Raw genomic sequence first — 13,240 nt, 5'->3', positions numbered from 1 at the left:
AAAATAAGGGGGAAAAAAGAGATTGTTCTACAGTGTCATCTTCTGGAATGTGCTTGGTTGTTTCAAAGACTCAAAAAGTAGCCCATTATGAATATTGGGCTGCACTGCCATCAATCAGCTTGCTCACATCTGCAAGGCATTCACAAAAATAAAGCTGATAATAGTGATGCTGCTTGAGGAAATAGTCTCTCATATTGCAAAGTTATTCACACCAGAGCCTTCATTTTGGAGTTATTTTTGCGTGTTCTTTTAACAGTCATTTAAATTAAACAACTCTTCTACTACGTTCACTAAAGTTGAAGAATACCAAAAAAAAAGATTCAAATTCAGCCAAATTTGTAAAAAATGGCATAGGAAGAGAGATGGTAATTACTGCCATTGTGATTAAAAAAACCTGCTGAGATAGAGCCAATAATAATGAAATCCATTTAATAATCAAGAAGGCTGGGAAGAGAGTCTCTTCACATTTTCTTCCACTCTCATATTCAGCTCAGTGCTCCAGATATACTACCAGGCCATGTCAGACCCTGAAATTCATGAAACAAAAGGTAACGATTTCACACTTGGATAAAACCATTTGCAGTCATCCTTTTCACATGGCCATTCTTTTATCGCTAAAATTTCAAGCTTTGTTAAATTTCTCTAGTGATTGGAATGGGCTCCAGGAAAAGTGAGGATGTTTAATGACTGTGTGGTTCCTGTACAGGGGAGAGAGATGGGTCTGTGCTGTCCCCAGCCAGCAGCAGGAGCTGTGCTGAGCTGCCTGTGGGGCAGGCAGTGGCATCTATTTCAGCAACTGTGCAAATAAAATGTTTGTATTTGTAGAAAAGTCTGGGACTCCAGGGATTCCCTCTGGCTGCCCTGGCAGGTCTGGGACCCTGGCAGGGGTCAGGAACCCCCCTGGACAGAGCCCCCAGAGACACTGTCTGTGATCTCTGTCCATGGAAAAGAGTTTTCAATCTTACAGGATGAATTACAAGCTCTGAGGGGTTGATATGAGTAATAATTAAGTGTGGCACGGGTGCAAAAGTAAAATTTTAGGATTCTAGATAAGGGGTCCAAAGGGGACAAGATGGAGGAAATTGGGTGTGCCTTGTCCTTTTTCTCCTTCTTCATGCCCTCCATGTTTCACTGTAGTGTTGGCATTTTTCTGTTGGTTCAGGCTGGGGACACACTGTCCAACGTAGGTGACAGATATTGGCACGTTACTGTAAATCCAGCACAGGTAGTTTGTGGTATTTAATGTTTGTAACATCCCACTGAGGGCAGAGCCCCACACGCTGCCCTGCAGGACAGAGCTGCGGCAGGGCAGCAGAACATGTTAGAGATAAACAGAATAAACCACCTTGAAACCAGCACAGACGAATTATGGCTTCTTCTTTGGCAGGGGGGCTGAAAGACAGAGACTTTCTCCAATCTTGGAATCATCAATACCTCAGATTCCGAGAGAAAAGCATCCTGACAGTGTCACTCTAACAAATTCTGTGTTTGGCCAGGATGCTTTGTCTGAAATTCCTTTGCAGTCTCACATCCAACTCCCACAGCTGACTGAAAAAATGAAAACTCTGTTGGAAGGTGTGTGTGTGGGAAGGTTGTTTGTTTTGGGTTGCTTGGGGTTTTAGGGATTTTTGATGGTGGTTAGGTGGGTTTTTCAGTAAAAAAGTGACAGTGTAATGTCAAATATTCCATGTCTTTTGTGGGTTGCATATGTTTTATCCTGACAGAACCCAAGGTACAGTAATTATCCCACTGCTGCAGATATATAAACAGTGGCTGGGAATGTGACTCTGATATCACAGCATCAGTTGTATGTAAACAAATCCACACTTTCCTGTCCAATATTCCTCCATCCACCCACCAGCCAATATGTCCTGTCTAATGGAGTCTGGAGTATCCAGTCTGAACACATGCTCTTCCTACCAAATCTTTCAAATCGGGGAAAAAAGGAGAAAAATGTGACTTCTGAGCATCACTAGAGATGTGACCTGCAGTGATAAGGGAGGAGCAGACAGTGCTGGGAAAGAGGAGTTTGGAGACTGGTTCTGTCTTAAAATTGCACCACAGAAAAGATGCAACAGGACCATAAACACCAGTAACAACATTGTGCCCATAATGATGGTTTAAATAATGCAGCTCTGAGCAATCTGGGATAGGGGAAGTTGTCCCTGTCCATGGCAGGGTCTTGGAACCAGGTGAACTTGAAGGTTCCTTCAACACAAATAATTCTGTGCTTCAATGATTCTATACATGCACATCTAAACACCCCTGTGTGCACCTATGTATGTACCTAGACATAAATATGTCTATTAAAATCAATGTTTCCAACCTCATAAGGTTCCACCCACCATGACTCTTCTCTGACTGAAGAGGCTATGGAAAGGTATCCAAAAATCCAAATATTCCCATGTAGCCCTGAAAGCGAGTCTGGCCATCACCACAGCAGCTGTACACAGCAAACAGCAATGTGATAACATGCACAGAACCTAAGGAGCTGTTCAGAACACAACTGTATTCCCTGACCATAGAGAAGGATTTGTGTATTAAAGGGCCATTTTCCCCAGCTGTATCATTTACCTTAATAAAAGATGTACTTCAGACTTGCAGAAAGACCATCCCCAGCCCACCAGAACGCTGCTCCTGCATCTGTTTACTTGTACATGTGTCCTATTACTTGTGCACTCTTAAATGCTTTAAATTCTCCATTTAATCTTATGGGAAGTAAAAAAAAAAAAAAAAAAACCAACCAACCAACCCAAAAAAAAACCCAAAAAAACCCCCAAAAACCCCAACACAAACAAAACCAAGAAAAAACAACTCAAAAAACCCCAAATAAACAAAAACAAACAAAAAACTCAGAGGACATTTAAAAGCTCTGTGTTCCATTATCTCAACCATCTCCATAAACCTGAGCTGGCTTGCAATCCAGATTAGCCATAATAGCTGCTGCTCCCTGGTGGAACTGGCCCAGTCCCTCTCTCCAGTTCAATGCTGTTTTCTGCTGGCAGATTAAAGATAATGAGTGCAGACAGATACAGCTTTCACTGCAACAGGAGCTTTGAGTGAGTGGCTTTGGAGGTGTCTCTTCTCTCCTGAGCCACCTGCCATCTGTTTAATCTACAAAAAAATAAGCCAAACCCCACCTCTGTTTTGTTAATGTTGCTCTGTATTAGACAGGCATCGCTGGCTGAGGTCCTGTCATCCTCAGCAAGTGCTGGTTTAAGACCAGGAGGAAGTTTGAAGGACAAGAAGAGGCAAAGTGGTTCTTGGGCAACCTGCAGGGCAAGGAGAGACCATGGCAAACCCTCACAGGGACTGTCCAGCACCTCCTGCCATGCCCTCCATAAAAGCATCAGCTTGAGCACAAAGATGGGGGTATTTGCATATATTCTCAGTCAGAATTAATTTGTTTTTTTCCAATGGCTTCCATCAAATTAGGTTCATTTGGATGCAGAAATAATCTAGCTGGGAATTCAAGCTTCCTCTGCCTTTTCCACAGACACAGCTATGCAGGGAAAACCCACACAGAGGAATCTGATGTTTTTCTTAAGACAGAACACTAGAAACATAATTTTATTGAGGTCATGTCTGTTTGGATATTTTTTAAATTAAGAGGCTAAGAAAAACACTAGGAAAGAAAGAGGGAATCTTTTCTGTTTACAGCCTTCTGATAAACTTCATTACTCAACTACTCCCAGTCCTGTGGTCAATGTGCAATGATGATGAGCTCTCCTGGGGAAGGCTAGCACAGATTTTCAGCACCTGAAGCTGCAGGAGTATCCACCAGCTCCTTTCCACCTTTTCTGCACATGTTTTGCTTTTCAGAAAGTGCAAAATTATCATGCGTCTGATACCAGGGAGAAATCTAAAATGGTGCCTTCACTACAACATCTCCTGCCCCAGAATGAAGGGAAATTGAGGACAGAGGGAGTGGGAAAGTCCCAAGGATAAGAACTTCTCTGCAGAAATTCATCCATAAACACCTCCCACCCCGACCACAGTGGGAATGGGATGGATTAAAATGTTATGAGATTGCATTTGACAATTCTGTAGCCCACCAGCTCCCTTCAAAACTGAGAGTATTTTTTACAAAAGAGCAAATATTACACATAGGCTGTGTCCTTTGGCAGAAAAAAGCCCTTAACCTACATCTACATCAGCTCCTGCAATTTCTTAGGGATCTGTCAAGGTGGGCCACAAGGGAAATTGGCATTTCCTCTTCTTTTACTGTTTGGCTTTCCCACTAGAAATACTCCACATTCTGCTTCTCTCCTCCTTCCCCATTTGCACCATGACTACTTTGAGTGACACCAGCCCTATTTCCCTTTTCTTTTGCACTGCAAGCAAATCCTTCACCGTTCCTGGCTCTGCCTTTTGCTTTGGAAAACCACAGTGCAAGGAAAGCTGAAATTTTGGGGAGGCAGAAGAGCATCATGGCTGCAGAGGTTTATTCCTGAGAATTGTCTGGCTGCATTTATGATAATCCCTTCATTCCATCTGCATCCCACGCACTGGTGCAGCAACCCCATTTTCTAGTTCCAAGAAATTACGCATTCATTATGGAGGAAATTAACACCTCAAAGCAAACTATAATTAGGAATTCTTCAATTCGGTTCATGCTTTTTCAATTAGGCCCTCTATAATTTTAATCACGGGAGCATTAACACGTTTCCGGAATTTATATACCTGTAGTATAATTAAATCCTGAAATGCCTTAGTCTGCAACAGGAGAGCAGAGCTTGCTCATCTTCCCTTTTATTGTGTTTTTCTGTTGTTACAGACACATCGAGGGGCACCTGCCTGTGTGAACATCTCCTGCCACGTGCAGCAGAGAAGGAAGGGCCACTTGTCCTCTGAACCCAGCACCTCACTCCTGGGACAGGCACAGCTGGCTGGGGGAAGCCTGGGCTCCTGAGGGGTGGACAATTGCCAGGGACTTGTGCTCAGACTCATCCCACTTCATTTGAAGTGCCTCAAGGAGCTGCTTCAATTAAGTAAATCATCCTTGATGATCCTCCAAAAGAGCCAAGGTCCTTCCTGTGGATCTTCCTGAGCAGCTGTGACCCAGCTCAGCTCATTCCATCAAAGGGTCTGATCCAAAAGCTGCCACAGGCTTGGCACTGTGACACCTCCTGGAAGTCAGAGTTTCTGATTTTTGAAGTCTTTCATGCTGTTTGTTATTACCCTTTCATTCTGTGACAACCAGGAAGGGGCACAGTGGCTCTGAGAGCTGGGGAGCAAAGAAATGTGTTGGGAAAAGAAACCCTCAAACTGGAACCATGGGTATTTTCTCATGTTCCTTCATCTAACAGGGTGACAGGTTGATGTGTGGAGATGGCCATCAATTTGTGAATATCAGCCTAAAGCTCATAATTCATTAACCTGTTGGTTGCTGGAATTAAATCTGGCAGTTTATGTAGTCGGCATAAAAGATTTATGCAAAAAACCTTTCCCATACTCAGTATCCTCAGATCTTCTCAACACTAAAAAGTGTTAGCAAAAGCCTCCTTGTAGCACTAATAAAATGCTGCTTGACACCAAAGAATTTGCTCCACGTGTAATTTGATTGTTAAAATATTATCATTCAAATAGACACCAATTTTATGGCTTTCCTCTCCCATTTCTGCCCACTGCCAAAGCCCCCTGTGGAATGGTCAAAGACACAGCAGGTCACCCAGGCTGTGAAAATGGCCATGGTTTTGATAGCTGACAAATGGTAAAAGGCAGATTTTTCCTCTTTAGGGGACTGAAAGTCAATTGCCCTTTGTGCTGATCCAGCAGGAAAATGCATTTCCTGTACCAGATGATAAAATTGATCCAAAATGCCCTTTAACCTCACTTTTTGGGACTAACACCTGACTCTTCAGGGAACTAAACAAAACATTTAAGCCCCCATTCAACTAATTCTGCCATGTTACACAAAAGACTAAATATTCCTTCCTGATACTTATGGTTGTACCTTCCACACCTGTATCTCCATTTTGCTTTACTCTTGATACAATAAGCAAAGCACCTTAATATTCATAATAATTTCAAGTACTTAATGGCTTTCACCCAAATTCTCAATTTCCTTCTCTCACATTCACATGCAGTTGAAGAAAATGTAGATCTGGTTTATCTCTAAGAAGAAACTTCTTTATGTACCTCCAAACTCTTAGGTAAATTGAAGGCAGAGTGTCAGGCAGGAGAAACTCAGCTTGAATGATTTCAGAACAATATCCCTGAGGTATATTATAGGAAATGTTAATTAATACAGATAATGCAGTTTATTATAGCAGAAGCCTAGATTGATAATCTCATTTCTCATTAAATACTACAAAATTAAAAATGACATTAAATACTACAAAATTAAAAGTGACAATTGCTTGCCCTCTATTGAATCAACCAACTCATGTGATGCAGACATTTAAATAGGAGCTCAGAAAAAGCAGACCAGGAATTTTCTTTTCTAAGTACTAAGAATGTGCCTATCAAGGGAATCTTAACTTTCTGAATTACAAAAGGCATGAAAATTTCACCCTTAGCACCCCTTTTATTGTTTTCCTGCTCCTTCACTCTAGTCTTTATTTTCATATACAAGGTACTCTAAGTGGGAGTTTTAAGAACTAGAAACTGCCACCCTTTTCTGGCATTAATGAATCAATTATCAGCCTAAATGCCTGAGGCAGGCTCATGTGATGCCACAAAGAAGCTGCAAAGCAGAGATCTGAGCAGCACTGCTCCCTCTATACTAATGGAGATCTACAAACCAAAGCCACCAGTGGCAGAGCAAAGCAAAAGCACCAGCAAATATTGTGAATTTAGAGCTTCTCCACCCCAGAATCAAGGTCACTGGGCTTGCAAACCACTCCTTTGTAAGGGAAGAAGTACTGTGCAGTAAAGGCAAAATCCAACTAAGGATGCAAGGGAGAGGGATGAAGGAAAGGCATGAAGGATGAACAGGTATTGCCCAAAATTACAGGAAAGAAAGAATTACCTGGAGATTAAATTTTGAGCCTATGGCTCCAAATTTTTTCCATTTTTACTTTGTTGCAGATAGAAAGACAAGTTTTAGCTACTTTAGTTTACTTAAGTTCTCTAACATAAGATGGAAGCAATAGCATGGCCCTTCCTTCCAGGAAAGTTTTACTCATTATTGCATGGAAGAATATTAAGTGCACAGATACATCCAATAGGATTTTTTCCTGGGAGAATAGTGTGAGTATAAAACCAGAAAAAACCCTCTGTTCTTACATGTTCTGTAAATAACACTACAGCTGTCTTCTCTTAAATTTTTTAGCATCACGTATAACAAAATTTCCCTTTATTTCATGCTTGGAAGATCAATAATCAAATAATAACTCTCAAGTGTAACATGGAGCTTGGTCTATACAAATTAATTTTTCCTCCTGGCTGGCTGTTGATATGAAAAGATTTATTTCACCTTTACTCAGTGCTTCTTAATATATTTTAAATATTTAAACTCTCTTCTCCTATTCAGATTTATGTATTTCCTTTAAGATGTAAATTAATAAACTGACCAATCTGTAACTGTGTGCTGGCACATAAAAAAATATCACAGATTATTTACTGACACACCCCTGAGAACTGCAGGAAGAGAGACTAAATCCATATTGCTCCAACAAAAAAGTTTTCTATTTTCTGAACTCCACCCCAAAATAATTGCAGGCTCTTCTCCAACGTCCTTCTGCAGTGTCCTACAGCTCCACCACGCAGAGCAGGGTATTGACAAGGCAATCACACCTAAGGGGAGCATTTATCTAAGCTCTGAAATCCTCAGAACTAACACATGCTCTGGAAATTTGATTTTCTCCATAACAGTATTATAGGTAGATGGACAGAACCAGCTGCGTGTTAATAAACCAGATGGACCTTCAAATATCCAACACACGAAAACCAGCCTGTGGACATGTCCTGCAGATAAAACCCCTCAGAGTGTTATTTCCAAGCTGGGAGTGGGATATAAATTCTCAAATAGAGGCCTAAAGATGTCATATGTGAATAATCTATGAAGGACTAACTCAGCCCGCCTGACAATAACAGATTCAAAGGCAGAAATATCCTCAAAATCTCATTGAAGGTTTTCAGGAAAGAGTTGAGGAGTGAAGATTGAGAGCACTTGCATTCTTCCTTCCTCTTGTGAATGTATTATAGATGAATGTCAGCCTCCAGCAAATCAATCATAGCACCATTCACATGGTTTAGATTGATGTAAGAACACCTAAAAGTTATTTTTAAAGGGCAATGTGGAGTCAAACTCTGCAGGTTATACCACGAAAAATAAAGGCAAAAATTAAACGCTTATGCCACAAGGGAGAATTTTTCTGCTTGCTGAGGCTTTCTTTTGGCAGTAGGAAAAAATAGATCAAAGAATATCTAAGTTTATATTAATCCTATTAGGCTGCATGAAAGAGTCCTCATTGTTATCTATAGATAATTAACAAAGCCGAGTTCATGATTGTTACTTTTATAAACAGCCACATTTAAATTATTTATCATGAGCACTGGGGAACATCAGAAGTGTCTTAATGCTGAAAGTGACTTTGGATTTGGTGTAGTTCCATTTCAGATGAATGAAAACACAATTAATCTTATTTTAAATATCCTCCTGTATTATTCTGAAGATGTTCTTGCAGCCCATGCTACATCTCTCTGCTACAGCACAATGAAATAACTCAAGACCAGGTACAGATATTGCCTTACAGTCACATCCTTACATGTTCTCCAACTCACCATCTCCTGAACAGAAGAGGAAATATTAAAATAATTACTGTATATTAATTGTTTTTCATCTTCACAGTTTGGAGGGACCATAGTAAAAACTGGAGAACTGCAGAGCAGAAACTCTCAGGTTGATGGGATAAGGAGCTGACCTATTCCTGCCCAGAGAAAGCTCTGAGCAGCAGAGTTTCCATAGGAAGGTGTGATGGAAATCCACTTCAGACTCCTCTCAGGAACTGTTCAGCCCCATCTGAGGCAGGCTGGGAGATGAAGGATCCAGGAAATCATGGTCACATCCACCAGGGAGGCCAGGAGAAGGCATCCCACCAGGACTCCACTGGACAGGATCCTCTGCACCATTTCACTGCTGGGCAGGCAGGTGGCTCAGTCCTTTGTCTCAAACCTGTGCTTGCCTTGATGCCTTCAGCAACTGGACAGAGCATGGCACCACACCACAGGGAATTAATGAGGGAAAGAAACCCCACACTACCAAAAGGTAGAACACCTAACCAGACAACAGCAAAGAGCATTTGATCTCAGCTGAATGAATAAAACACACTGAGGAGAAAAATCCACCTCCTTTTTGTGTAATGAGTGCTAAAAGCAGTTCACAATAGGTCACTCGTGTTGTTCTTTTGAACTCTCTCTGAGGGAATGGGACCCATTTCTGGAAATGGTGTTTTGAGAAAATTTCACAAATGGGGCAGTGTGAAGAACAGACTGAAAGAAAAGGGAAGTGTCTGGGAGAATTGAAGCTTGAATTAACTGGATTTATTTAGGTTAACCTAAGAACAGTTGGGATGGTTCTACAGGGGAAGAATTCTGAGCCTGTCAGAGTTAATAAAAAGCTAAAATTCTCCCCAGGACTCCCTCCCCCTTACTCCCTCTGCCCTTCTGCTTTTCATACACACATCTGTAAGTCAATGAAATGGACTCATTATAGGAAATAATTTTATCACTTTGATGTGGCATGTAAATATTGCACTTTCTGCAAACATGTGTAATAGGCTACGATGCAATTAAAGAAATCAGAATGAAAATTTATAAAAAATCTCTACCAATTTTATGTACAGATGCATTTGCTGGAAAAGGCATTATTCACTGAATGCAGTTAAAGTGCAGTAAATCGACTTTGAGAGAAATCACAAGACTTTTCAATAAAAAGACAAAATAGCAACACTGCTAAGACAGCAGGTGGTAAAACGAGATACAGGAATGTTCCCCCATATAAAGAAATAAAACAAAACAAAGCTGTGTGATTTTACTGCTCTTTTCCAGGGGAAAAAAACATCCCTAAAGGACTCAGAAAATAGGCTCCTAAATTTGCTCATATGGAGTACCAGAGATTGAAAAGCAAACTTTGAAATACAGAGAAGGGATGGTGCTTAGTCCTAAAGAATGATTTTTTTTTTTTTTTTTTGAGCTTGTCAATGCAATTTGGGGCTAAGCCACAACACAGATGGGGGACCACCAACTGATATAGGATATTTAATTAAATCCAGTAGTTTGCATCTGGAGCAATTTGCTCCTGAATACTTAGTGGGCATCCTTCAAAAGCATTAAGAACCTGTCAGTGGGATACAGAGACCCAAAATGAAAGAAACCCATTATGAAAGGGGGAACTATGGTGTTTTTAAAATAACACCCATGGGAAAAACTTCATGAGTCTCTTGTGAAAACTGGAGATAAAAGCTTGAAGATCCCACAGGTAGGTAATGAACAGCTGCTGGACCCCTCTGCAAGGCAGGACCCACTGTTTTTATAAGCGATTCCAATGGTTGCTCTCAGCACAGGAGCCCGGCAGGAGGAGTGGTAGCAAGAGGTGAGGCAGTGTGGGCTCAGAAGGGAAATTTGTTCATCTGTGCTGGTGCCTTGCACCAAACACAAATTCACTGAGATGGAAGAGAGTGATGAGTACAGCACCCCAAGTCAGGGAACAACCTGCAGTGTCCCACATGAACATGTCACCTTTCAGAGCAGGACCCAGCTCAGGCAGGCAGCAAGGCTCCCTGCAAGGTGCCCACTCTATGCCATGGGTGCCTGGGCACCTCCCTGCCCCTAAATGACCAGGGAAGGGATGGCACCCCTGTACCTGGCACTGCTCAGGTCCCACCTTGAGTCCTCTGTCCTGTTCTGGCCCCTCACCGCAAAAAAGACATTGAGGGGCTGGAGTGTGTCCAGAGAAGGGAATGGAGCTGGGGAAGGGGTTGGAGACTCAGACATGTGAGGAGCAGCTGGAGCTGTTAAACCTGGAGAAAAAGAGGCTCAAAGAGGAGCTTCTCCCTCTGCACAACTCCCTGACAGGAGGGTGCAGCCAGGGGGGGTCAGGCTCTGCTCCCACAAGGGACAGGACAAGAAGAAACGGCCTCAAGTTGTGCCAGGGGAGGTTCAGGTTGGATAGCAGGAGGAGTTTATTCACAGAAAGGGTGGTCAGGCATTGGAAGGGGCTGCCCACAGAGGTGGTGGAGTCCCCATCCTGGAGGTGTTCAGGAAATGACTGCAGATGGCACTCAGTGCTCTGGTCTGGTTGGTAAGGTGGTCAGTGGTAAAAGGCTGGACTCGATGGTCTTGGAGGTCTTTTCCAGCCTTAATGATTCTGTGATCTATAAATCCTCTACTCTGCAGCAGGATCTGCTGTCTGTGCTAGCAAAGCCTCACTAAATCAAAATTCCTTTTTCTGGACTTCACTGCAGAGCCAGCCCCGCAGCACAGCTGGATTAGGAATGTGAGCAGTGTGTTAAATCCAGAAACTGAGCAAACACCGGGACAAGCATTAAAGATAGGGCAGGCATTCCTACCATAGCTACCAGCAGGCCTTGTTCATCATGGCAGAGGGGGCAGGATGGAGATCTGGAGCCTCCTCCACCCTCGTGTGGGGATGTTCAGCCTCCAGCTCCACGTCCCGCTGTGCTCCAGCACTGCAAAGGCATCTGAAGTGATGCTGAGAGGGTAATAACCCCGACAGTGCTAGCAGCAATCCTTCCTGGAGGCTAACAGCGGGAGGTAAGGAGGCTGAAGCATTCATGAAAGGAGAATGTGAAAGGCAGAATCAACAGCTGAGTTGGCCTTTTAGGCTTGCTTTCAGCAGCTCCATTATCAGAGGAGAATGAGAGAGGAGTGAGGGAAGCCTGGGGAGGAAGAAGAGGAGGGAACTGTGAAAAGACAAAACACTCACCTGACAGGTGCTCCCCGGGACTGAGCAGGCTTCAGCATGACCGTGATGGTGGTGTCAGTCTCATTGAGGGGAGAGTCCGTGTCGTACTCGGGCATGGATGGTGCTGCAGCAGAACAAAAACGCTTCATTATGCACCAGCCACTGCCCTTGGTAGGGATGGCAGCATCATATTAACAGTTCTCAAATGGAAGATCAAAATACTTCCCAGTGTTAGGACCAGAATGATCAAAACTGCTTAAATATTTGTACACTCTTTTTCCATTACAATTAAATGAGAATTGGACAATCAGACAAGCTGCTTTTGAAAATCCTGTCTTAAATTTTTAGGACTTAGTAAAGCCTTGAGATGGGATCATTCCTTCAGTGTTAAAAGTGAGGAAAGAAAACCGCATAGACATTATAAAAAAACTCCTAATTATTAGGATGAGTGAATCAGTGGCAGAGCTAAGAAAATCCTGAATCCTGAATCTTTTCCCTGCTCTGGTCAGTGGATTTGCCCTCTCACATCTTAAGAGATTTTAATGCATAGACTTAGGCTGTGTCTCCTTGATTGGCTGGAGGGTGTGATAGGAAACACAAAAGATGAAAAGAGAGGAGCACAAATTAGCCAGGTTATTTTTGCACCCAAACCCAGGACATTTTACCCAGGTGCTTGAGTTCTGCTGACTCGCCAGGCAGCTGCAGGGATCCCAGTGCCACCCTTGGGCAGTGCCCAGCCACAGCAACCCCATCCTTGACGTGTTCCCCCAAGCAATACAGAAACCCACTGAATAAAAACCCACTCAGCCAAACTCTACTTTCCCCTTCTGCTTTGTTATCTTCTCTTAGGACCATTCCATGAAAGTAGGACAACTTTCCTTAGGAATTATGTTTCACTTATTGCTTCTTTCTTCCCCAGGAGCAGGCATCTGTTTGGGACAAGTTTTACTGCTGAAGACCTGAAGAGATCATGAGGTCAGAACAGCACAAATTTGTTCCAAAGATGCAGGTTTTGCTGAAATAACTTTAAAGTACAAAGCAAACAGAAGAATTAATACAAATAATTCATCTGTAGCTCACAAGGGCAAGCTGCATTGTGGGGGATCCCATATTTAATCCTCTCATAGTGATTTCCACTGTAATCCTGTTTACAATCGGGATTTTTATCTAAAAGCCTGAAAACTGTCAAGAAGGGCTGCCATTATCAGCTCAGCTGCTGGCTTCCCTGTCAATAAGCTGGGAATGCGTTCAGAGTGAATGTCAACTGCTTAAGAAGGATTTCTCTGGAATAAGGTGCTCTCCATCAAGGGGAAGCAGTGACTCATTGAAAGGAGACACATCCCCAGTGGTCTTCCACACCAGAGATCA

General features: G+C 42.6%; 1 protein-coding gene across 15 annotated transcripts in view; it reads right to left on the bottom strand.

Annotated features, from left to right (window-relative positions):
• Nucleotides 1-13,240, bottom strand: part of PTPRT (protein tyrosine phosphatase receptor type T) — a 530,400-nt gene that overhangs the window by 107,550 nt on the left and 409,610 nt on the right. For all 15 annotated transcript variants that reach the window (XM_072917006.1, XM_030288709.4, XM_030288699.4 and 12 more), the window contains exon 11: nucleotides 11,894-11,996. In XM_072917006.1, the coding sequence (XP_072773107.1) occupies nucleotides 11,894-11,996 (103 nt within the window). The remainder of the gene's footprint in view (nucleotides 1-11,893; nucleotides 11,997-13,240) is intronic.

This window comes from Taeniopygia guttata, chromosome 20 (assembly GCF_048771995.1).
Source record: "Taeniopygia guttata chromosome 20, bTaeGut7.mat, whole genome shotgun sequence".
Lineage (NCBI taxonomy): Eukaryota > Metazoa > Chordata > Aves > Passeriformes > Estrildidae > Taeniopygia > Taeniopygia guttata.
The sequence above is the reverse complement of the archived record's forward strand: the minus strand, read 5'-3'. Positions and strand labels throughout refer to the sequence as shown.